The 27,084-nt window shown below is 45.3% G+C and overlaps 1 protein-coding gene across 6 annotated transcripts in view; it reads right to left on the reverse strand.

The window, feature by feature from the left end:
• Window positions 1-27,084, reverse strand: part of CACNA2D3 (calcium voltage-gated channel auxiliary subunit alpha2delta 3) — an 863,963-nt gene that overhangs the window by 379,784 nt on the left and 457,095 nt on the right. For all 6 annotated transcript variants that reach the window (XM_086697915.1, XM_086697917.1, XM_086697916.1 and 3 more), the window contains 2 exons: window positions 25,861-25,950; window positions 16,980-17,093 (listed from right to left, as the gene is read on the reverse strand). In XM_086697915.1, the coding sequence (XP_086554041.1) occupies window positions 16,980-17,093; window positions 25,861-25,950 (204 nt within the window). The remainder of the gene's footprint in view (window positions 1-16,979; window positions 17,094-25,860; window positions 25,951-27,084) is intronic.

Below are 27,084 nucleotides of genomic sequence, written 5' to 3' on the forward strand. Positions count from 1 at the left end.
ATCCGCTGGGCTTAGTGAGGCTGGGGCTGGGGCTCCGCAAACCCTGTTTCGGCTTTGCCAGCTGTTTCTGGCCAGGCTCTGCCAGAAGGGCCAGCAGGGGGAGGCTGTAAGGATGCAGGAAGGATGTGGGACTCGTTCCCTCCTGTTTGGTTCCTGTTGGCTTCTGGTTCCCAGCGCCATGGCTCCAGCAAGGCTCCTTGCCCCGGGCAGGGACAGCTCATTCCAGTAGCAGTGAACAAAGCTAGTTTACAGTTTTCCTAACACTCACTAAATCAGGTCCATTCACGTCAGAGACCCCAGCACCCGCTCCGCAAAACCCTTACCCCCCTCCAACCAGTGTGCCCTTCCCAGGGGTCTCTGTGCGAGCCCCCCAGGTCCTCTCCTCTCGACTTCTACGTCTTACCTAAAAACCTCTCCTCTTCCCTTCCCCTCTCCTGCTTGCCACCACCAGCTGTGGGGTAGCATCTGTTGCCTGACATTGCTACTTCCATGACATCCTACACTTCTCTTTTTGCCCTTTGTGGTCAACAATTCTTAACATGAAGTTCTCTCTGTTAAAATGACTGGCAGGCTTCTGTCCCTGACTGGACCCCGCCTGGTCCACTGGGAACACAACCGTGTTGAGTGGCATTTCTCACTATGTTCCAGTGTGGACAGTCTTCACCCGTTGAGCCACAGAGGGGTTCTAAGACCCTCCTAACTCATCAAGTATGGTCTGTGAGCTGCCTATCAAAATGTCAATTCCAGGGCTGCCCCTACAGAGAGTGGGACCCAGGAAACTTTTTTTTTTGCAAGTGCTTCCAACTGCCAACCCTCCGTTTGGACACACAGGTGTGGAGATAGTCTGACATGAGTCAGGATCAGAGACTCCCGGGTTCATAGCTGTGCACTCTGAGCAAGTGATTTAATCTCTCTGAGCCTGAGCTCCCTCACACATAAGATATGAGTGGCACTAGGAGTATCCCACCCATAGGGCAGAGATAAGAATGAAATGAGCAGAAAAGTATTTGACTCTGGGCCTTGCGTGGGGATGGGTGGGGACGGGGGGGAGGGACAGGAAGGAATGCACACTGTCCCCTACCTGCCTTGTGAAGACAGCGGTGTCCGGGTGGAGGCCAAGACCCCAGTGCCAAGCCCAGGAAAAGGAACAGCACTCGTAGCTGCAGGGACGGTGCCCATGAGGCTGTCTGAGTCCCTGACATGAAGTGATTTTTCAATGGCTGGCACCAGCCGTGCATCAGTGGGCCTCGTTCCCAACTTGTCTCGTCATGTTCTTCTTGCTGGAGTCACACGATGTCTAATACCAGCAGAAGTAATTAAAAATAAACCGGGAGACAGCGAACCATTTCAACCCTTCCTTCAGCGGCAAGGAGGGCCCGCGTGAGCTCTTCCCGCAGAGACTGAAAATGCCTTTTCCTGTCATACCGTTGACTGCCCACGAGAAATGAATGTTCCTGCTATTTTCCCAAGACAGCTTTAGGATTTATCACCCTTGAAAAAATACAGCAATGACACACACTGACCCAAAACTTTCAGACCAAAATGCGACTTCAGACAGGGAAGGAGCGAGAGATGGAGGGAGGAAGGGAGGAGACAGAGAAATGTAACCCCCCCAACTGAGCCTTGAAATAGAACAGCTGAGGGACACAGGGGAATTTTGGAACATTCGAAAGAAGTTAAAAAAAAAAGTCTACTACCTGCCTATTACCTACTGCCTACCCCCACAATGACATCAGTTATGACGAGCAGTCAATCCCAAAACTGTATACCTAGCCAGGTCCGTACCTCGTGCACCGGTTCCCCATATGGTAGTCAGCACTTTGGAAAACAGCTCACGTCTGTCCCTGGTCAAGAGCCTTCCGTGGCTCCCCACTACCCTTGGATCACAATCAAAACTCTGTACTGTGCCCATCGAAGCCTGGAGGCGCTAACACCTGCCTGTCCCGCCTGCCTCCCCCATGGCACTGCCCCCATGCCCACCAGGCTTCAGCCACCTGCTCTTTATCCAGTTCCTCATGCACGCCCAGCTTTTCCTTTGCAGGGCTGTTGGAAATACTGTTCCCTCCACCCTTCCCTGCCCAGCTCCTTTTACTCACAAGTGCTCTCTGTAGGGAGACCTCCCTTGGTCACCCCATTCTCTGTTGCAGGCTATTGTTTGTCTCCTTCAGAAAATGCATCATGGATTCTAACAACTGGTCTTTTTACTTGTTTGTTATCTGTGATCTGTTATCTGCTCTCTAGGATCTGCCTGGAGCTGTCACGTCAGCCCCTTGCTCCTGGGCTCTGGTACAATGGCCTGGGACATGGGGGGCTCTCAGTACACATCTGTTGAATGAAAAAGTCTCGACCCCACCCCCACCACATGGCTACTCCTTTCCCTTTACTGCCCTTGCCACCCTTAAGCCCCCACAGCAATCTGGTTCTGTGGTATGAGGGACGGAGCTGGAGTGCAGGTGGGTGGGGACAGGAGGAGCACCTTGAGTCCTCCTCTATGAGCAGTGTGGCCCAAACTCCTTCCCCAGTTGCTGTGTTTTGGGTAAACCCCTTCTCCTCCTGACCAGCTCAAAAGAAGACAAAGAAAGAGCTTTGCAAAATCACTGGAAAGTCAGAAACGGAAACAATGTAGTTTAGGAAAAAAAAAAGAAAGAACAAAAAATTCCTTCCAAGTTGCTTGAGACTATTTAAGGGCTGGGTTCTTAAAAGGATAAGGCCTGATTCAGCTCACAAACTCTGCTCCCCAGAGTGGCACATGTCCCGTGGAAAGATAAGGAGAGAGGGGTGCTGGAGCTTTCCAAAACCCCCCTCAGAGCCACTAAGACAGAGCTAAGCCTTCCAGCATCTCCTCGAGGCCACTAGGATATGGCTGGGTTGAGGCTTCAGCTTCCAAATTATGCCAAGGGAGGGAGGCCTGGGGCAAAACCTCCAAAAGATCTCCTTCTTGGGGATCTTTGTGACCCCAAATCAAAGGACAGTGACTTCTAACAGTGTTTCCAAAAGAGTTCCAAAGCCAGACCCCCAAACTGTTCTGTGATCAAGAGCTTCCCTTGGACCCCAAACCAGGAGTCATGTTCGCCCCACCCCTCCATGCCATCCCCACCAGGCCACCAAGGATCCTCCACGGACCCTGAACCCTGGTCGTCTCTCTAAGGGCCTCAGTGCCACTGTCCTTGCTTTTGTCCTGGACGTAACCGATAATAGAACACATAGCACCCATAACTGAAATAGCATTCACCTTTGAAATTCTTTATAAAGAGGAAAATCATTTAGTTTCACCCAGACAGCTTCGTCCTGAGGCCACACATTTCCCATCCGCTTCTCCTCTGCCTGTAACCTCAAAGGGTGGTTCTGTGATCCCTAAATCTCTAACATTCTGCAGACCACACCCCCTATACTTGGGGATGGGAAGGCCAAGGAAATGAACTTATTTTCTGGGTGACAATGTGTGTGGTATGGACAGCTACTCCTGGGACCTATGGTTACTTTGTTTTGCTTTCCCCCTCAAAATGTCTGCATCCTGGTTCAGGGTACAACCTCAGCGCTCAATGCTGGGTTGACATTCCACCAAATGCTAGTCATGGAACCCTGAATCATTGGGTAGCCTCAGTTTCCTCCTTTGTATAAAGGGGATACAACAGTACTCGCCTCTTGGGTTTCTGTGTGAATTAAATACATGTACAGCATTTAGAATGGTGTCTGATGCTTCGCATTCGGTGAGAATTCGCTCTCATTAGCTTTGTTTACACATTTCGGCACAGGAAACCAGCTGAGGGCACGCTCTTATTGAGGACGATTCAGGCCCAGGGAAGCAGATGAAGCATCCTAATGCTGCCTGCGCTTCTCATCACAGACCCAAGTGAAGGACAGGTCGTGCAAGGATGTCTAACAGGCACAGAAGGGTCACTGGCCCTCCGTGCACCCCCAGGAGTTCCGTGCATGACCACTTCACCTACAGAAGAAGCGAGTTGAAACATGGTTTGTTATGTGGCAGCTGCAGCCAAACATCCCTCCGGGGGTATAACACCAAGCAAATAGAGGGGCGCCTGGGTGGCGCAGTCGGTTAAGCGTCCGACTTCAGCCAGGTCACGATCTCGCGGTCCGGGAGTTCGAGCCCCGCGTCAGGCTCTGGGCTGATGGCTCAGAGCCTGGAGCCTGTTTCCGATTCTGTGTCTCCCTCTCTCTCTGCCCCTCCCCCGTTCATGCTCTGTCTCTCTCTGTCCCAAAAATAAATAAAAACGTTGAAAAAAAAATTAAAAAAAAAAAAATAACACCAAGCAAATAGAGCGATTAGCCTCTAAGCAGGTTGATTTTGACAGGGATTCCAAGGATCCCATTTTATTTGGATTCGGGGAGTCTCTGGCTTGCTGGGTCTCGGCAAAGAGGGAACGTGATTCTCTCCAGGGTGTTGCCATTGTTACTCGAGTGACATGAAAGCTGTGACACTGCCACGTGCCCCTGTCACCAGCAAAACAGGGTTCAAGGGGAGGTTAAGTCTGACATGTATGGAGATCCCACATGCTTGGCACTGGGTCCGGCCCCAGTCTGCATGCCTGCAGCTCAGCCCCCTTCTGAATGGGCCCATCATTGCATCCTACACTCCAGCCCTGGTGCAGCACTGACATAAAAGGGGAAAACCAGAAACTGTTCAGGACAGAAAAGTAGAAAGCATGGCTCCGAGCAGAGGAGACACCCCACAGCACAGAGAGCGGTATTTGCAATCAAGGTTTCCATCCCTCTGCCATTGATTAGTGCAGTTATTCAAGTGGAAAAAAGCAGTGGAAAGGAAGGGGAAAGCCACCACGACCATCTTCTGTTGGTTAGCCAATGCACGGATTTCCAAAGGCATCTCAATGACTGAACAACACACTTAATAATGTCCTTAGATCAGGGGTTGGCAAACATACTATACTCTTAAAGGGCTCGACAGGTCTTCTGATAAGATTAGATTCTTTAAATCAGTTACCTGCCATTTTCTTACCCATTCACTCTGTCTTATGCATCAGGGAAGGAAATGATAAATCATTCGATGACCTTCTTTTTTTTTTTTTTTTTTGGTTCACTTGGAACTATATAGGTGGCAAGTATGACCATTTTTCTAATTTAAACGTAGGCAGCTTTATTTCTTGAGCAGGTCCTGCAATGAGTCCCTTCCACGTTGAAGAGTTCATATTTTATTCCAAGTATGTAAGAGCTGCTGTTAAGCTGCTAACCAATGGATATTAGGCAAAAGTAAATGGCACTCAATAAATGAATAAATAGCTCCTCATTTCCGCTCTCAGAAATAAAATGCTGGCAAGGGACACATTGCATGGACAATCATGATGCTGTCTTCAGACTCATAGTTAAATCACCAATAACACATTCCTTCTTCCAACTCATTCTAAAATGTTTTATTAAGCAGTTGCCTTGAGCAAGGCCCTGGTTAGGCAGTAGTTTTAAAAAATGACACCCATTGCGGTGCCTGGGTGGCTCAGTTGGTTAAGCGACCGGCTTCGGCTCAGGTCATGATCTCGCAGTTTATGAGTTCAAGCCCCATGTCGGGCTCTGTGCTGATAGAGCCTGGAACCTACTTCAGATTCTGTGTCTCCCCCTCTCTCTACCCCTCCCCTGCTCACACTCTGTGTCTCTCTGTCTCTCAATAATAAGTAAACGTTTAAAATTTTTTTAAAAAATGACACCCATAAGTGCCCTCCTAGACTGCTCCCCACTTCCTTCTGCTTTCCCCTTCCGGGAACCCAACTGCCATATTGTAGTCAAGTCCAGGCTACTGCACTGAGGGGAGTGGCCTCACAGTGTGGCCCTGGAGGACTAGCCCCACATGGAGAGAGAAGCCTTCTGGAGAAGAACCGAGACAGCCCTGCCAAGCTCCCAGCTTCATGCAGCTTCAGCAGTGACTCTACCTGACACCATAGAGAACAGAATCACCATCCGGTTAACCCACAGAATTGCAAGAAATAATAAATTGTTATTTTAAGCCATTAGGTTTGGGGATATTTTACAGTATTGCTATGATAAATTATTTCCTTTCCTTTTCCCCTTCTCCTCACCTCTTCTGTTAATTCTCTATTGCTACATAACATATTACCGCAAACTTAGTTGCTTAACTCCACATTTGCAACCCCACAGTTTCTTTGGGTCAGCTAAGCACAGCTTATCTGGGTCTTCCGTTCATGGTTTCACAAGGCTTCAGTTAAGGTACTGATTGGGCAGTGTTTTCATCTGGAGGCTCACCTGGGGAAGAATCTGGCTCTAAGCTCATTCAAACTGTTAGCAGGAATTATTTCCTTGTGGCCATAAGACTGAGGGCACGGTTTTTTGCTGGCTGTTGGTTGGAAGATGTTCTCAGGTCCTAGAGGGTGTCCTCAGCTCCTTGCCAATGGGCTTCTCCAAAAGCTGCTTACTTTATCAAACTGCCACGAAGAGTCTCTGCCTTCAGGAAGTATCCGGTCACTCTTTAAAGATTTTCTGTTAAGTAAGGCTTACCCAGGATATCCTTTTTGATTAACTCAAACCAACTGACTTGAGACCTTGATTACATCTACAAAATTCCTTCACCTTCTTATATTCTATTGGTTCAAAAGTAGTCACAAGGCTCACTCATATTCAAGGTGAGGAGATTATACAGGGGGTAAACACCTGGAGGCAGGAATCATGAGACCACCCTAGGGTCTCTATGTCACACTTCTCATCAGGGCTGGGACATGGCGCATGGTGGTGAAACTGTTAGGAGATAAAGAATGTGTCCCCAAGGACTCACCAAATCAATGAAGATGAAAGATAGGCCTAGAGGTAATTATCATGCTGGACATGAATCTACACTTCCCTAACAACAATCCTGAGGGAGTCTGAAGTTTAGGACTCAAGCAAAGACAAGATAACCTCTCAGGAGAAGAAAAGAGGGAAAGCTCGGGGCAAACCCAAGACAAAAGAACAAAGCCCCAGAAGCTGGGAAATACAAGCCATGGCTGGGAAACAGCAACTACCTGTTAATCCAGAACTCCACACCTGTGGGCATGTAACACACAGGAGTGAAGTGGGCTGGGTGGAGATGACAGAATGGAGAGGTCATAGTCAAAAGCAGCACGCATCTGAGGGGGCCATCGGAGGGGGCAGCCATTTCTCAGCTCCAGCCATTTTTTTTTTTTTTTTTTTGCTATATGAGAATGTTGGATCCAAAGTGCCAAGTATACCCCTTTATGAGAGAAACTAAAACTTTAAAATTTTACATACTCTCTAAAGGAGTAAACATTTTAAAGTTTGTTTGTTTGTTTGTTTGTTTATTTATTTATTGAGAGAGAGAGAGAGACAGAGACAGAGACAGAGACAGAGAGAATGAGTAGAGGAGGGGCAGAGAGAGAGAGGAAGAGAAAACCCCAAGCAGGCTCCACACTATCGACATGGGGCTCAAACTCACAAACTGCGAGATCATGACCTGAGCCGAAATCAAGAGTCTGGTGCTGGGGCGCCTGGGTGGCGCAGTCGGTTAAGCGTCCGACTTCAGCCAGGTCACGATCTCGCGGTCCGTGAGTTCGAGCCCCGCATCAGGCTCTGGGCTGATGGCTCAGAGCCTGGAGCCTGTTTCCGATTCTGTGTCTCCCTCTCTGTCTGCCCCTCCCCTGTTCATGCTCTGTCTCTCTCTGTCCCAAAAATAAATAAAAACGTTGAAAAAAAAATTAAAAAAAAAAAAAAGAGTCTGGTGCTTAAATGAGCCAACCAGCCGCCCCAACTCTCTCCAGGTTGATTGATTGATTAATTTATTTTTATTTTTATTTATTTGTTTTTGAGAGAGAGAGAGAGAGACAGAGCATGAGCAGAGGAGGGACAGAGAGAGAGGGAGACACAGAATCCCAAAGACTCCAGGCTCTGAGCTGTTCAGCACAGAGCCCAACGCAGGGCTTGAACTCATAAACTGTGAGATCATGACCTGAGCTGAAGTTGGATGCTTAGCCAACTGAGCCACCCAGCGCCCCCTCCAGATTTTTAAATGATGATCAGGAGTTGGCAATTTTTTAAACAAAGTATGAGTCAAGAAACACATACCTGTGCACTGGATTTGCCCAAAGGAGCAGGTGCTCATAAAATAAGCAGAGGGAACAAAAGTATCCCAGCCCACAGCAGAAACAAACACTGTTCCTCAGGCTGTTTCCTATGGTAGCTGCTCCCCAAGTGTGCAGCATCCACGTCACCTGGCAATGTGTGAGGAATGCTCATTCCCAGGCCTCAGCCAGCCCTACTGGATCAGAAACTCCTGGCAGGAGGTAAGCAATGCATGTTGGAATAAGTCCTTCAGATGATTCTGATGTTTGCTCAAGTTTGAGAACCAGTGTCTTATGGGAAACACCTTCCAGCCTTAAGATCATTTTCCTCTAGACTGGGTCAGAAGATGGCGGCATAGGAGGATGCTGGGCTCACCGCGTCTAGCTGGTAACTTAGACTCCACCTACACCTGCCTAAATAACCCAGAAAACCACCAGAAGACTAGCAGAATGGATTCTCCGGAGCCAAGTGCAGACGAGAGGCCCACGGAAGAGGGGCCCCTCCTGAAGCGGATCACCTAAGGATAAGTGAACTGAGCCTGCCTCTCCCGCCCCTGTGCACCTTGCTGATCCACCCCAGCTAATATGCCAGATCCCCAGCACCACAAGCCTGGCAGTGTGCAAGTAGCCCAGACGGGCCATGCCACCCCACAGTGAATCCCGCCCCTAGGAGAGGGGAAGAGAAGGCACACACCAGTCTGACTGTGGCCCCAGCGGTGGGCTGGGGGCAGACATCAGGTCTGACTGTGGCCCTGCCCACCAATGCAAGTTATTCAAGACAGCACAGGGGAAGTGCCCTGCAGTTCCGCACCACTCCAGGGACTATCCAAAATGATGAAACGGAAGAATTCTCCTCAAAAAAACCTCCAGGAAATAACGACAGCTAACGAACTGATCAAAAATGATTTAAACAATATAACAGAAAATGAATTTAGAATAATAGTCATAAAATTAATCGCTGGGCTTGAAAACAGTATAAAGGATAGCAAAGAATCTATTGCTATAGAGATCAAGGGACTAAGGAACAGCCAGGAGGAGCTATTAATGAGCTGCAAAATAAAATGGAGATGACTACAGCTCGGATTGAAGAGGCAGAGGAGAGAATAGGTGAACTAGAAGATAAAATTATGGAAAAAGAGGAAGCTGAGAAAAAGAGAGATAAAAAAATCCAGGAGTATGAGGGGAAAATTAGAGAAATAAGTGATGCACTAAAGAGAAATAATATACGCATAATTGGTATTCCAGAGGAGGAAGAGAGAGGGAAAGGTGCTGAAGGTGTACTTGAAGAAATAATAGCTGAGAACTTCCCTGATCTGGGGAAGGAAAAAGGCATTGAAATCCAACAGGCACAGAGAACTCCCTTCAGACGTACGTAACTTGAATCGATCTTCTGCACGATATATCATAGTGAAACTGGCAAAATACAAGGATAAAGAGAAAATTCTGAAAGCAGCTAGGGATAAACGTGCTCTAACATATAAAGGGAGATGGATAAGACTCGTGACGGATCTCTCTACTGAAACTTGGCAGACCAGAAAGGAATGGCAGAAAATCTTCAATGTGATGAAGAGAAAAAATATGCAGCCGAGAATCCTTTATCCAGCAAGTCTGTCATTTAGAATAGAAGGAGAGATAAAGGTCTTCCCAAACAAACAAAAACTGAAGGAATTCGTCACCACCAAACCAGCCCTACAAGAGATCCTACAAGGGGGATCCTGTGAGACAAAGTACCAGAGACATCGCTACAAGCATGAAACCTACAGACATCACAATGACTCTAAACCCGTATCTTTCTATGATAACACTGAATGTAAATGGACTAAATGTGCCAAGCAAAAGACATTGGGTATCAGAATGGATAAAAAAAACAAGACCCATCTGTTTGCTGTCTACAAGAGACTCATTTTAGACCTGAGGACACCTTCAGGTTGAAAGTGAGGGGATGGAGAACTATTTATCATGCTACTGGAAGTCAAAAGAAAGCTGGAGTAGCCATACTTATATCAGACAAACTAGACTTTAAATTAAAGGCTGTAACAAGAGATGAAGAAGGGCATTATATAATAATTACAGGGTCTATTCATCAGGAAGAGCTAACAATTATAAATGTCTATGCACCGAATAGGGGAGCCCCCAAATATATAAAACAATTACAAACATAAGTAACCTTATTGATAACAATGTGGTAATTGCAGGGGACTTTAACACTCCACTTACAGAAATGGATAGATCATCTAGACACGGTCAATAAAGAAACAAGGACCCTGAATGATACATTGGATCAGATGGACTTGACAGATATATTTAGAACTCTGCATCCCAAAGCAATAGAATATACTCTCTTCTCGAGTGCACATGGAACATTCTCCAAGATAGATCACATACTGGGTCACAAAACAGTCCTTCATAAGTATACAAGAATTGAGATTATACCATGCATACTTTCAGACCACAACGCTATGAAGCTTGAAATCAACCACAGGAAAAAGTCTGGAAAACCTCCAAAAGCATGGAGGTTAAAGAACACCCTACTAAAGAATGAATGGGTCAACCAGGCAATTAGAGAAGAAATTAAAAAATATATGGAAACAAACGAAAATGAAAAGACAACAATCCAAACGCTTTGGGATGCAGCGAAGGCAGTCCTGAGAGGAAAATACATTGCAATCCAGGCCTATCTCAAGAAACAAGAAAAATCCCAAATACAAAATCTAACAGCACACCTAAAGGAAATAGAAGCAGAACAGCAAAGACAGCCTAAACCCAGCAGAAGAAGAGAAATAATAAGGATCAGAGCAGAAATAAATAATATAGAATCTAAAAAAACTGTAGAGCAGATCAACGAAATCAAGAGTTGGTTTTTTGAAAAAATAAACAAAATTGATAAACCTCTAGCCAGGCTTCTCAAAAAGAAAAGGGAGATGACCCAAATAGATAAAATCATGAATGAAAATGGAATTATTACAACCAATCCCTCAGAGATACAAACAATTATCAGGGAATACTATGAAAAATTATATGCCAACAAACTGGACAACCTGGAAGAAATGGACAAATTCCTAAACACCCACATGCTTCCAAAACTCCATCAGGAGGAAATAGAAAGCTTGAACAGACCCATAACCAGTGAAGAAATTGAATCGGTTTTCAAAAACCTCCCAACAAATAAGAGTCCAGGACCAGATGGCTTCCCAGGGGAGTTCTACCAGACGTTTAAAGCAGAGATAATACCTATCCTTCTCAAGCTATTCCAAGAAATAGAAAGGGAAGGAAAACTTCCAGACTCATTCTATGAAGCCAGTATTACTTTGATTCCTAAACCAGACAGAGACCCAGTAAAAAAAGAGAACTACAGGCCAATATCCCTGATGAATATGGATGCAAAAATTCCCAACAAGATACTAGCAAATCAAATTCAACAGCATATAAAAAGAATTATTCACCATGATCAAGTGGGATTCATTCCTGGGATGCAGGGCTGGTTCAACATTCGCAAAATCAATCAACATGATACATCACATTAATAAAAGAAAAGAACCATATGATCCTGTCAATTGATGCAGAAAAGGCATTTGACAACACTCAGCAACCCTTCTTAATAGAAACCCTCAAGAAAGTCGGGATAGAAGGAACATACTTAAAGATCATAAAAGCCATTTATGAAAAGCCCACAGCTAACATCATCCTCAATGGGGAAAAACTGAGAGCTTTTTCCCTGAGATCAGGAACACAACAGGGATGTCCACTCTCACTGCTGTTGTTTAACATAGTGTTGGAAGTTCTAGCATCAGCAATCAGACAACAAAAGGAAATCAAAGGCATCAAAATTGGCAAAAATGAAGTTAAGCTTTCACTTTTGGCAGATGACATGATATTATACATGGAAAATCTGACAGACTCCACCAAAAGTCTGCTAGAATTGATACATGAATTTAGCAAAGTTGCAGGATCCAAAATCAATGTACAGAAATCAGTTGCATTCTTATACAGTAATAATGAAGCAACAGAAAGACAAAGAAACTGATCCCATTCACAATTGCACCAAGAAGAATAAAATACCTAGGGATAAATCTAACCAAAGATGTAAAAGATTTGTATGCTGAAAACTATAGAAAGCTTATGAAGGAAATTGAAGAAGATATAAAGAAATGGAAAAACATTCCGTGCTCATGTATTGGAAGAATGAATATTGTCAAAATGTCAATACTATCCAAAGCTATCTACACATTCAATTCAATCCCAATCAAAATTGCACCAGCATTCTTCTTGAAGCTAGAACAAGCAATCCTAAAATTCATATGGAACCACAAAAGGCCCCGAATAGCCAAAGTAATTTTGAAGAAGACCAAAGCAGGAGGCATCACAATCCCAGACTTTAGCCTCTACTACAAAGCTGTAATCATCGACAGCATGGTATTGGCACAAAAACAGACACATAGACCAATGGAATAGAATAGAAACCCCAGAACTAGACCCACAAAAGTATGGCCAACTCATCTTTGACAAAGCAGGAAAGAACATCCAATGGAAGAAAGACAGTCTCTTTAACAAATGGTGCTGGGAGAACTGGACAGCAACATGCAGAAGGTTGAAACTAGACCACTTTCTTACACCACTCACAAAAATAAACTCAAAATGGATTAAGGACCTGAGCATGAGACAGGAAACCATCCAAACCCTAGAGGAGAAAGCAGGAAAAACCCTCTCTGACAAAAGCAAAAATGAACTACTGGGACCTCATGAAGATAAAAAGCTTCTGCACAGGGGCGCCTGGGTGGCACAGTCGGTTAAGCGTCCGACTTCAGCCAGGTCACGATCTCGCGGTCCGTGAGTTTGAGCCCCGCGTCGGGCTCTGGGCTGATGGCTCAGAGCCTGGAGCCTGTTTCCGATTCTGTGTCTCCCTCTCTCTCTGCCCCTCCCCCATTCATGCTCTGTCTCTCTCTGTCCCAAAAATAAATAAACGTTGAAAAAAAAAAAATTTAAAAAAAAAAAAAAAAAAGCTTCTGCACAGCAAAGGAAACAACCAACAAAACTAAAAGGCAATGAATGGAATGGGAAAAGATATTTGCAAATGACATATCAGACAAAGGGCTAGTATCCAAAATCTATAAAGAACTCACCAAACTCCACACCCGAAAAACAAATAATCCAGTAAAGAAACGGGCAGAAAACATGAATAGACACTTTTCTAAAGAAGACATCCAGATGGCCAACAGGCACATGAAAAGATGCTCAACGTCGCTCCTCATCAGGGAAATACAAACCAAAACCACACTCAGATATCACCTCATGCCAGTCAGAGTGGCCAAAATGAACAAATCAGGAGACTATAGATGCTGGAGAGGATGTGGAGAAACGGGAACCCTCTTGCACTGTTGGTGGGAATCCAAACTGGTGCAGCCACTCTGGAAAACAATGTGGAGGTTCCTCAAAAAATTAAAAATAGACCTACCCTATGACCCAGCAGTAGCACTGCTAGGAATTTACCCAGGGGATACAGGAGTGCTGATGCATAGGGGCACTTGTACCCCAATGTTTATAGTAGCACTCTCAACAATAGCCAAATTATGGAAAGAGCCTAAATGTCCATCAACTGATGAATGGATAAAGAAATTGTGGTTTATATACACAATGGAGTACTATGTGGCAATGAGAAAGAATGAAATATGGCCCTTTGTAGCAACGTGGATGGAACTGGAGAGTGTTATGCTAAGCGAAATAAGCCATACAGAGAAAGACAGATACCATATGTTTTCACTTTTATGTGGATCCTGAGAAACTTAACAGAAGACCATGGGGGAGGGGAAGAAAAAAAAAAGAGGTTAGAGTGGGAGAGAGCCAAAGCATAAGAGACTCTTAAAAACTGAGAACAAACTGAGGGTTGATGGGGGGTGGGAGGGAGGGGAGGGTGGGTGATGGGTATTGAGGAGGGCACCTTTTGGGATGAGCACTGGGTGTTGTATGGAAACCAATTTGACAATAAATTTCATATATTGAAAAAAAAAAAAAGATCATTTTCCTCTCTCCCAAACCCATTTCCTGTATCTACAATCTTGAAGACTGCCCACTATGGCATGACAGAGTCCTCTGCTAAATATCTAATGTTCAGAATAACAGAGAAAGAGGACTGCTTAGACACTGCACATCTCCTCACTTTAACACAATGCTAAATCACACTGGGATCCATGCAAACTTACTGCGCTCAACTTCACAGACAAATCATCAAGAAGAGAATGTGTACGTGTATATATGTGAACACCATAAAACTCTCCAGAATGCAGCAGGAGGGATGGAACCCTGCTATGAACTTCTAATCACAGAAAAAGACTGTTTGGGGGTACCTGAGTGGGTCAGTTGGTTAAGAATCTAACTCTCGATTTGGGCTCAGGTCATGATCTCGCAGTTTGTGAGACTGAGCCCTGAGTCAGGCTCTGCGCTAACAGTGCTGAGCCTGCTTGGGAGTCTCTCTCTCCCTCTCTCTCTCTGTGCCTCTCCTCCACTCACATGTGCTCATATGTCCACTCTAATACATAAATAAAATATTTTTTTTAAAAAGAAGACTCTCGGGGCGCCTGGGTGGCTGAGTCGGTTAAGCGTCCAACTTCGGCTCAGGTCACGATCTCACGGTCCCTGAGTTCGAGCCCCGCGTTCGGGCTCTGTGCTGACAGCTCAGAGCCTGGAGCCTGTTTCAGATTCTGTGTCTCCCTCTCTCTCTGACCCTCCCCCGTTCATGCTCTGTCTCTCTCTGTCTCAAAAATAAATAAATGTTAAAAAAAAATTTAAAAAAAATAAAAAAAATAAATAAAAAGAAGACTCTCTTGTTACAAAAGTCAAATCTGCTTCTGCTTGATAATACTTTATAAGTCAATGAAGCTCCTTTATGTAATGTTGAAACTTCCAGAATCCTGGTTCCAACTAATCCAAAAAAGCACCTGATTGAAAGTCAGTATTGTATCTTTGGCAAGATATGTTGACATTTGTGTTTTGTCTGAAGAACTGTGACTTTGAAGCCCTCATTCTATGCCTCTCCTTACAAGTAAGGACATTCAAATACCAATATTATTGAGCAACTGCTATCCATCAAGTATCACCAAATGGGACACATTCAGAGAATTCAGTATGTGAGACTTGTCTGATAACACATTTGGTCTTAATGAAGCTGCTTATGAAAAGACCCTCTCACTTTCTTATGTACGATGGTCCCAAATAAGTCAAAATACCCTTCAACATGTTATGAAACATCATGGCACCAGCAAACATTCCACATGACTGCAAAATGTCTGTGGCCCTACCCATGTTTACTAGCACTGTGGCCTCCCACCCCGCCGGGCCCCTCGGTCACTCAGCCACACCTTAGGACTGTGCATTAGGTACCGGCCACATGCCCAGCATCGTGCTGTATGCTCCAGGGGTGCACATGTATCCAGCACGTTCTTCCCTTCACATGACTACATCTATCAAGGAATTACCTGTGGCCTCCACCTATCCCTGAAAACCCTCACCTGAAATCCTACATCTAAAATCTCCTTGTCCAACACTGAACTGCCATCTTATATGAGGGCTAGGTTCTAAGGTAGTGCTTGTTGCGGGAGCTGCAATCAGCCACATCTATCCCTGGGCATCCCTTAAGCCGTATCACAGTCCCACATCCCCTGAGAAAGCCCAGCACAGCAAACGTTTCCTCCAGCTTCAGAAGTGATGGCTCTTTCTAAGGTTGAGCACCAGGAGAAGCAGTTGGCATCCATTTAGGGACCATGTTGTTCAAAACGTATGTATCTTTAAAATGCAGACGCACACTCAGTGAGGTGAGATGTCAGTGTTATCAGAGCAATGTGGGGACCAAGAATGACTAAGGGAACATGGGATGACACCTTGACATGTCACACTCCCTCAATGGCACACACTCTCTGGATATAGCTGAAGACACAGCGGTCATTTGTCTTTTCTTTTTGCCAAGTGTGTGTGGTTAGTTCGGTTCCAGGAAATTAAATACACAAAATAGGTAAAGTAGGACAGACTTGGTCTGAATGGTCTTACGCACTTATAGAGACAGTCAGAGTAATGCCACTGGCTCATGGGACAGGACAGCGCCTCTGTGATACCCCTGGGATAGCACCTTCTCTGACTGGCCTTTTTCCTGTGAAAATCCCACCATTCAGGTGAGATAGAGATCACCAACTGCTAATCTGCTGATTGGTGCCCACTAGAGGAACTTATTAAAAACATGGATTACCACACCACATCCTTAGAAATCTTGATTCTGTAGGCATGAGATAGAGTACAAGTATCCAGAATTTAAAAGATCTCCCCAGGGAATTCAAACTGGCTAACAGCTTGAGGAATCTCTGGGTTTTGGCACTCAGACACACCAAAAACATTAACATCCATCATGGACACCCTAACATATGGGTTCAGCAGATAAATAAACGTCAACTTGGAAAGCAAAGAAGGAATTAGAACAGTGTACAAGCTTTGACAAGGATGGGGAACAGCCCTGGGAGATGGAGAGAAGCTTCTGGGTGGTAATGAGGGTAATGAGGGTGGTGAATGAGGAGCTAGAGAAATACAGAAACACACAAGAGAGGACTGGGTGGCCGCCATGGCCAACTTCACCATCTATAGATGCAGGACTCACCAAGCAGTTCTGGGTCCACGGAAAACAAAGGTGCTGCCCACTATGGACAAAGCACGCTTCACAGTGAGTCTTTTCACTGAACACGCTGAATGTGTCTTTACAGGTTTCTTCTCTCCTCCAAAAAAAGTGTCATTTTGAAAACAAGGAAAGCTATAGTATTTGGCTTGGTCAACCAAAAACTACAAGCCTGAGAAACAGTAGTCTTTATGAGATTCAGTCCAGATGGGGCACCTACCCCTGGACAACCTGGGGGTTACAGCACAACACAGATTCTCCATGGACCACGCTGCATGGCATCAGCACCAACTCACCTTCCGATCTGGCCAGTTGTACTTCGCAAAGATAGTGTCATAGGTGTCCACTGCCCCGTCGGTGATGAGCATGATGGCCTGGCTGCAGACGCTGCCTTGCCCAGTATGGTTGAACTGCGGAAGAAAGAAGTTCAGACTAAAAAACACACCAGAGTTCTGTACATCCGTGAGACTTGAGAGGCATGAGGGCTTGGGCTTGGGAAGCCTCTCAAAACAAGAGCTCGTTCTACTTCACCAAAACACAACCTACACCATAAGCTTCTCCCCACGCATTCACCATATTTGCTTTGACAAACTGGAACTAAATCCAGACGGCAGAGAGGATTTCTGAAAAACACACGCAGGGTGGGAAGTGAGGTTTGAGGACACATAACCTCTCTTACCTTCAAGCACAGATACTGCCTCATGATACAAGCCCCAAGGCACTGGCACAGTCACTCTTTAGGAACACTTGACATGGGCAGAGCATACGTGGCTGGCAACATCTCTTTTAAAACCTGAATGAATCTGGCTTGATGGGTACGGACTGCACTATATAGTAAAATCAAGGAGGTTTTGGACACATAAAGTCAGAAACAGGCCAATTCAAACTAGAAGCCTAGGCATCCTTTTGTTAGGGTTCGTTTTAAATACATATTTGTTAGGGGTGCCTGGGTGGCTCAGTCGGTTGAGCATCCGACTTCAGCTCAGGTCATGATCTCACGGTTTATGGGTTCAAGCCCCGCGTCAGGCTGTGTGCTTACAGCTCGGAGCCTGGAGCCTGCTTCAGATTCTGTATCTCCCTCTCTCTCTCTGCCCTTCCCCCGCTCATACTCATTCTCTCTCACTTTCTCAAAAATAAATAAATAAATTAAAAAAAACTTTAAATATGTATTTGTTAGCAGGTAACATTACATGTTAGTTTATTACATATTTATTTTGTCACATATTAGTTTATTAACATATTATGTATAGCAGGCTGAAATTCCAAGATTATGCCCACTGGTGTGTAAGACCCTAAATTTCTTCAACTTTCAGTTTTACATGGCATTATAAAAGCTCCCAGTCTTTGTGAGTGGTAGACAGGGTGACCAGACTGGTTACCAGAGCTTAGTGTCCTTTCCTTGAATCAGGGTTGAAGAACTCCCTTAATGATTGCTATCAATGCTACAATTCAAAGCAACACCATGTCCGTTAAATACCCTATAATTCCATGACAATGCCGAGGCATGAAAATATACAAAAAGTCTTTAAATATACAAAAATATACAAATGTATACAAATATACAAAAAGTCTTGTAAATATACAAAAAGTGAAAACTCCCACCATTATAGTTGGTGAAATGTATTCATTTATTCTAAATTATTTACTAGTGCCCACACAGAGCTGGGGCTGAAACATATAAAAATCCCTTCCCTTGTGTAGTTTGTATTCTATGTGGGGAGACATATAAAAACAAAGTAAAAAGTAAATTTTGTTGTATGTTGTGTGATAACAGCAATGCTAAGAAACAAAAAAAAAGAGAAAAGAAAGCAAAGTGGGGGGACAGGAAATGGGGAGGGGGCAGCTTTAGAAAAAATAGGGAAGACCTCACCAAGAAGGTGATGTATGAGTAGCACCTGGAGGGGGGAGTACCTGTGGGGGGGGGGGGGCGTCTCAAAGAGGGCAAAGAGCATGTGCAAAGGCACTGAGTGGGCATGTTTGATCTGTTGACCATGGCACTGGGGAAGGATGGAGACTGGTCTTAGATTTGCTGCTGGTTCCTGGTGAGCCAGAGAACTAATAAAACACTCAAGTTGAATGTTTAATGTCTAGTCTCTGTGCACTTAGAATTCTCATGTGGAGACTGAAGTTGTGATTAGAGAAAACTATAACTAGCTGGATGAATAAATGGGTAGAAGGATGAATGAAAGGAGGGATGGATAGAAGGATGATGGATGGATAGAAGAATGGATGTAGGGAGGGATGAATGAATGGATAGATGGATAGATGGATGGATGGAGGGAGGGAGGGAGGGAGGAAGGGATGGATGGATGGATGGATGGAGAGATGGAGGGAGGGTTGGAGATGGATAGATGGATGGATAGAAGGATGGAGGGATGGATGGAAGGATCAAAGGAAGGAAAGGAGCGAGGGAAATGGGAGGGGAGGAAGGAGGGAAGGAAGGAGGGAAGAGAAGGAAGGAAGGAAGGAAGGAAGGAAGGAAGGAAGGAAGGAAGGAAGGAAGGAAGGAAAGATGGACAGAAAGAATTTCTTGGGGCCATATTGGGATAGAGCAAAGCCACCTAAAACATACATGGACTGCCACAGTATAGTGAAAAGCACTTAATTCCATCCCAGCACCACAAGCCATGTGCCTGCAGTAAGTTCTCATGTCAGAGTATCCTTTTCTTCATTTATAAAACGAGATTACCATGCGTTGTTACAACGCAGGTTAAATGTTCATTATATGGCAGGCAACAAGTATTAACTTACTTAATCTTGACTAGCCTCTGAGGTAGGTACTATCATTATCACCACTTTACAGGTAGGGAAATTGAGGCACAGAAAGATGAGTTAACTTGCCCAAGGTCACACAGCTACCCTCTGTAGTGGCCAGGATATAAATCCAGGCACTCCAGCTCCAGAACCTACTCCCAGATTCAGCGTACTCTATGGCCTCCCAGTAAAGAGATGAAGGTTCTTGAGGAGATGGAGATACATGGCAAGGCTCCATAAGCACTCATCTCCTTCACCTGCTTCTTCCTCCCTCCACTCTTTCTAGAATTCTAGGGCCACATGACAGTCATCAGGTCCTCCACTCTGAGAGTGAATGAGTGCTCCTCAAATTTTGTGCCTTAGGTTCACTTTAGTCCTGGCCCTGGAAGCCACTCCTGCAACTCAGACCAGACCAATGCCCTTGAATTAATGAGCATACATGGCCCATGATGGAATATCATAGAAATTCTCAGGTAGGTACTAATACTTGGGAACTAAAGCCATCACACATAGCTATGGTTCTAGTGTCTTTATCAATATAACTAACTATTCCAGAGCTCTCTTGCTTAGGAAGATAAAAATTGCAAATAACTTTTTTGCTTATTCCAGGAACGTCTTGAAAGGCCCATCAACTCCTCGGTAGAAACTGTCACAGGACAATTTGTACCCTAAGACTCTTGGGGAAAACACTAACCTCAAAATCTTCTCTCTGCTGCATCCACCAAGTCTAAACTAGAATATTAGGATTCTCACCCAGTCTTAACCAAGCCTCTTCCTTCCCCTCTACTCTGAAAGACCCACATTCAACCAGACTTCATAGTCTCCAGTACATGACTTTGTCCCTTCCACTTTGGGACATTACTAACATTCTATGGTCATAGTGCATTTTCTTCCTTACTGCAGTAAGAAGAAGCATCTCTGCAGTCTTGCCCTATCAACAAGTTGTTCTGGAAATGTTTTGGGGAGCCTGCATTCAACATTGTCTTCAAATCACTGAATAAAGCCGGCAGCGGACCACTGAATAAAGGTGATCTATGCTTCAGTTCAAAGAAGGCTGGAGTTCACCCTGGGCCTGTTGTTCATGCAACTCATTCGAAAACATCCCGGAAAAAAACTCTCCCAAACAAAAGGCAAAAAAGAGTGGGAAATGAAGATATCTGAATGATGCAGACTGGAAGACAGGGCTGCCCTGAGCTGTTTATTTAAAAACATCACTTTCCTCTCTGGCTGAGCCCCTGGTATTCTCTGCAGCAATCTGCAGTTGGAGAATTTTGAAGAATGCAATTAACTTCAAATGCTTTGATGAGTAATATCTCTTCTCTGCATATTTGTCTAGAACTTTTTTTTTTGAATAGCGGGAGTGATGAAAGTGTTTTCCATAATAATAACAATGACAAGGGCCTGATGAGGAACTACAATTAGCTCAGTGATTCATCAGTTAGCAGCGAAAATTTCAATGCATCCTGACATTTAGAGCATTTGGTTGTGATTAACAGCCTTTGAAATGTCACCGAATTTTATTTAATTGGCTAAGAAAAATTTTTAAAAGGTAATCACTGCAAAGATCATATTCATCGCCAAAAACGATAATTGCGGGTGTCACATGACAAGGTAGATGCTAACTACTGTAGCAAACTGGCTCTGTGTTCTTACAGAAACTAATGAATGCAGCAGAGATCAATAGCTGGAAGAGTCTTAGAAGTTTATTTGAATGCTCCTTTCAAAGTCCTTTGTGCAACAACTGCAAGCCTTTAAGTCACCCAAGCAAATACTGACACTGAAATGCAGGTAATTGCAAAACAGAATTAACTTCATCTAGTAACCCCTGAACCACTCTGAGCCCCGGTCACAATCACAATTTCAAGTGTGTGTGTGTGTGTGTGTGTGTGTGTGTGTGTGTGTGTGTGTGCGCGCGCGCGCGCATGTGTGAGGGAGAGAGACGGACACAAAGACAAACACACACAGAATGTGTGTCTGTGTAACTGAGAAATAACTCTTTGTTTCTATTGGCTTGCAAGGGCAGGCATCATGCACAGGAGAGAATTACATCACTTAAAGGTCATACTGATGAAGTGGAAAACAGCGAAAGAAAGCTTCACTTTCATGGGAGATTAACCAGCTCTGTGTTTTTCAAAAGCCTAGCAGCTAGAGACAGGATGGAAATGTTTCTCTCTCTGAGATAAATGTGCACTCAAAATATGGTGCCAACTGTCAACCAATCTCTTATCAGGGACATTTTGTAACATTTCTGGTCCTTCCATTTCTTGCTATCCAGAATTTACACTGGACCCATTAGGTTTTCTAACTGGCCAGACCCCAGAGGGTTTTTACAGGTGAAGGCAGAACAGAGATGTGTGGAAGATTTCCCTGGTTCACAAATACTTATGTGAATGAAGGAAAGAAATCCACCGTGTGTTGGTGATTTTTCTGGACCTGAGAGGTGCTGGGAGGTTAATAGACCCTGCTGGAGTATAAGACACATTATGCCTGAAGGTGTGCTTGGTGAGCTGTGACTTCTATAAGATTCTAACCCTGAGGTTCTGATATGATATAAAGAGTTCTTGAGTCAATAAGTTTGAGAACTGGTATAAATACATTTTTAAAAGGTCTGTTCCCTGGAGGACTTTGAAGACCTTGAATATGCACAGGTGTGTTGTGAGTCTCTGGGACAGGAGGATGGCATCTCCCCACCTCGACAACACCCGGGGTAGAGTATCCTGGCAGACCAGCATCGGCTGGGCATGCAGTGGGAAACACTGGCTTGGAAGTGTTTGGGAACAAAACTGGTAAGTGGACAGGGTGGGGAGAGAGAAGTTACCAGGGCAAGAGAAAGGAAAGAAGGGAAGATAAAGGGAAGTGGACATTCCCAAGGACGTGGGCAGGAAGTAAGACCAAAGCATCAAGAGCTCCGGCTGCCTCTAGAAGCCACAGGCAGCCTGGCAAGAGTTGAGGCTGCCCAGTGACTCCATGGTCATAGACATGACACTTCCCAGCCACCCCAGCCCTGCTGGAAGGGAGGCAGGTACTGCTTCATTGTGCTGAATCCTCAACCCTGGTCCACCAGGGCCAGCTTCATGGGTATATCATGTGCACAGGGCCCGCACTCGGGGCAACCCTCTGCTGTCACTCTCTTAAGATTCTTAATGCTTCTGAACATTTTCATTTTCATTTTTTCTGAGTATTTTTAATTTTTTAAAAATGTTTATTTATTTTTGAGAGAAAGACAGAGAGTGAGTGAGGGAGGGGCAGAGAGAGAGACACACACAGAACCTGAAGCAGGCTCCAGGCTCTGAGCTGTCAGCACAGAGCCAGACGCGGGCCTTGAACCCACAAACTGTGAGATCATGACCTGAGTCGAAGTCCAATGCTTAACTGACTGAGCCACCCAGATGCCCCTTTTCTGAGTATTTTCATTTTGCACTGGGCTTCACAAGTTATGGGTCTGTTCCTATCCCCATTTTACAGATGAGGATAATAAAGGTGAGGCAAAGCAGAGTTTTCTCAAGGCTTCACAGCAAGCTCTGACCAAGTCAGGCTTCTCAGCCCAACCTGCCTGACTCCAGAGGCCACAAACTTCACATGACAAGCATTCCCTAACTCTTGCTCCTTCACCACTTCTGCCAAAGAGCCAGAAAACAGAAATTCACAGCAGGACACATTTCCAAACAAGGGATTCACGAGTTTGGAGTGCCTCCCCCTGCTCTAGACACTAGGCTTTTGAGATAAAAAGAGAACCAATTTTATAATTGTGACAAATCCTTTCAATATGACTTTCTAGAAAGAGCCTGCCAAATATGCAGAGCTTGGCATCTCCAAGCCCTGAGACGGTACCTATCCAGGGTTCAAATCAGAATTTAAAGATGTAGCTTGGCCCCCTGCTCTGACCAGCTACGTTCGCAGATTATTAGTAAGCTGTGAAGAGGGCTGTGCTGTCCCAAACACTGAGCCTTACACAAATGTGAATTATCTGCAGTCAGCAGTCTCGTGCAGCCAGGTGGGAGGGAAGAGCCGAGGGCGATTATGTGGCACCTTCCCTCCTTATCTCTCCCTCCTCTGCAGTCCCAGCACAGGCTCAGGACCGAAATCTCAATGGCCTTCTGTGTGCCAGTGGATATTATTGGTAAAAGAAAGTCTAGAATTAGGGCTTGAGAGGCTAGTGTAGCTGAGTGAGAAAGATTCCAGTTTTTGAGCTGGGCACAACTGAGCACCAGGATGAGCTGTGTGATGTTGGATGGGTGATCCTATGCAAACCCACACCCGGGGCCCCACCGAGCGGCCTGAAGACTCGGTGCAGAGGGGCTTCTGGGCCCCTGGCTGGTCTCCCAGCTCCTGCAACAGCTTAATGTAACTGCTGCTCCGTTTAGGGCTTGTTTGCCCTCAGTTCCGCCCCGTGACTTTCCCTGCATTCCACACTTTCCCGGCTCCCCAAGAGTTTGGACAAGGCTCATCCAAAGGAGAACACTAGAAGATAAGCCAACGCTCTTTCTAAGCCATCTCTCCCTTTCTTCTGATCTGGGGGCCTGGGTGCTTTCTGGCAACAGCTGCACCTCTTCCAAGGTACCAGCTGCCACAGGACAGGCCTCCCCCTGTGACTCCGGCTTTTCCCAGGCAGCCCTCCATGGCCCCATTCCCATCTAGATGGCCACTAGGAGGAGGCTCCAATGGCGTCCCTTGCTCCTGTTTCCCCCCCTACCCTAGAGAGGAGCTGCTTCCTGCTGCTGCCCATCTGAGGATGGTTTCACTCTCTGGTTTCTGAGCTTTTCCATCCCCTATGCAACCAATTCCCTGAAGTAAATCCCTGCTGTTTGAAACACCTAGAGTGATTGCTATTTTTCTGCTTCTTAACATCTTAACCTACCTCCCTGGTCCAAGCCACCAGTTATGCATCACCCAGATAACTTAATGGCTCCCAGCTATAGTCTTTGTTTCTCAATACAGTAGCCAGAGAAATACTGCTAAAACTCAAGCAGGTCATGTCATTCTCTGCTCAGACTCCAGTGACTTTCCATCCCACACAGAGCAAGAGCCAAAGTCCACCTCCCCCCGCCAGAGTCTGGAGGGCTCCATGGGGTCTGGCCCCTGCTACCTCCATGATCTCATTCCCTTGCACTCTCTTTCTCCCCCGCTCTGCTCCTCACACTGGTCTCTTATGGTAACTATGCCAAGCATCACTGCCTTAGGTCTTTTGTACTCTGTCCTCTTGCTGGCAACTTCTGAAGTGACTGTTCCCTCACTTTCTTAAGGTGTCTACTCCAACCAAGGTCACCTAATCAGAGAGATCTTTCCTGACCTCACTGTATAAAGCAGCAAGTCCTTACTATGCTGGCACAATGGGGCTCTCCATAGGCACTTCATCTGTCTTTTCCCATTAGACCTGAGGTCAGCAAACTTCTTCTGCAAAGTGCACACAGTAAATATTTTAGGTTTTGCAGACCATATGGTCTCTATGGCTAATCAACTCTGTCACTGTAATGCAAAAATAGCCATAGAAGGTACATAGTCAGGTGAGCATGAATGCATTCCAATGAAACAATATTTACCAAAAGAAGATGCAGGCTGGATTTGGCTCACAGGCCATAATTACCCAACCTTTACACTAGTCCATTAAGGCAAACCCTTTGTGTAGTCTGTTCTCTGGTGCACTCCCAGTGTCTGATATTAAAAAACACACAACACATACTAGTTACATAAATGATACAGAACCTGCATTGATAAAGATTGCCATTATTTTCCTACTACTCTCCCAGAGTAATAAGAACACAAAAGTCACATGTTCTTCTAGCTTAACACAATTGGATTGGAGGGGCAGAACCCCCAGCCCAGCACTCCCCAAAGTTTTTCATGGAATGTTAACAGGTGCTACCTGAAAAACTGATTCTTGTTCCAAGAAGTGTGGGAAACGGTTCAGTGGCATTCTTTCCTGTAGTACCTACTGGAACTTTGATTATGTGACTGTGTATTAGGAATCTCCAAGGGGCTGGAAGAAAGGCAGGGACGGGACGGCACTCCCTAAGCATACTGCACAGAGAAAGTTTTTCTTCTGCTAACCATCCCCACAAGCAGGGATTCAGTATGAAACACAATGAGGGACGAGTCTACTTTATGAAGAAACTGAAAGTTTCTGAGGCAAAATCCGCACTGGAAGGTATTTAAGTGTTGGTGGTCCCAGAGCCAACAAGCATGGCAGGTGAGTGCCCTGATCAGAGAGCATTTCACACTCTGCTCAGCCTCACTGGCCGGACCTGGGTCCCCAGAGGACCCGAATAGCCAGCCTCACCCTCCCATCTGATACCTCTGGATGCCACTCAATGACAGCAGGAGCTAACTACTGTTAGCATTATTTGCTGGTCCACGATCGAACAATTTTAAAAAAATCCATCTATTCTCCTGGACAGAAGAGAGGCAAGTCAAAGAGGAGCTTACATCACTGAGAATGTTGAAGGCCTCATTCAGAGCTATATCCAGCATTCCAATTCCTTTGGCAAACAGCTTGTCCAGATGCTCCCTGAAGTGCTGAAACGACAAAGTAGAAAATTCATTAGCGTCCATATGGTTACGTGATGCCAACCTTGGGTGTACACCAGGACCAGTGCATCCCAGGCCCAAATGACCATAGTGTGTTCTTCTTCCCTTCAGAATTCAAAACATAAGAACTTATTCAATATAAAATTTACCTGCCATATGCATTTTTAGCTGTGATCACATTCTAGGGAAAGAATTCATTTAATTCTGGTGAAAAGTACTTAATTTATCTAAAATTCCTTCTTTCCTTTCCAGTTTCATCTCTCAAAACTTACTTTATCCTCTTCTACCCTCAATTTTTCCACTTCTGATCACTTCTGAGACTGTGTACATGCTCTCCTCACTGGGAATCCACTCTCCATCCATTTCCTGGCTCCCCTGTCACACCTGGTCCCATCGACTTTGGAGACCTCACCGCCTTCCTGCCTTGGAAAATTTCCTAGACCCCCCATCTCTGACAGTGACTTAGCATGCTTCCTTAGTGGTGGGGGGGCTGGGTGGCTCAGTTGGTTAAGCGTCTGACTTCGGCTCAGGTCATGATCTCATGGCTTGTGGGTTTGAGCCCCACATCAGGCTCTGTGCTAACAACTCAGAGCCTGGAGCCTGCTTCAGATTCTGTGTCTCCCTCTCTCTCTGTACCTCCCCCACTTGTACTCTTTCTCAAAAAATAAATAAACATTAAAAAAATTTAAAAAGAGAATGCTTCCTTAGCACCCCATGCTGCACCCCATGCTCAGATATACCTTTCACTTAGCACTCCGGGTATGTAACTGCCTAGTTAGATTCTGCCCCCACTCGAGACAATGATGTTCTGAGACCAGGCATGTCTTGTGGCCTACTCTATCTCCCATGAAGACCACATATCTGATACACAAAAGGTACTCAAACCATCTCTAAAGAGCAAGGATAAAGACTGGGTCATGAGGTAAGAATTGTGATTACGGCAAGAGAGACACAGGCTAGAAATCAGAAGAGATTCAAGGAATTCACAAAAAGGGACCAAGCCTCTTCAGAAACATCCCTAAGGCCCATCTGGCTATGTTGGATCGACAGAAACCCAGCATCAGCTGGAGAGGAAAGGGGGCAGAAGGAAGCAAGCCTGGAGCCCATTATGTTTCTGCTTCT

This window comes from Puma concolor, chromosome A2 (genome assembly GCF_028749965.1).
Source record: "Puma concolor isolate L17-30 chromosome A2, mPumCon1.1.hap2, whole genome shotgun sequence".
Taxonomy (NCBI): Eukaryota; Metazoa; Chordata; class Mammalia; order Carnivora; family Felidae; genus Puma; species Puma concolor.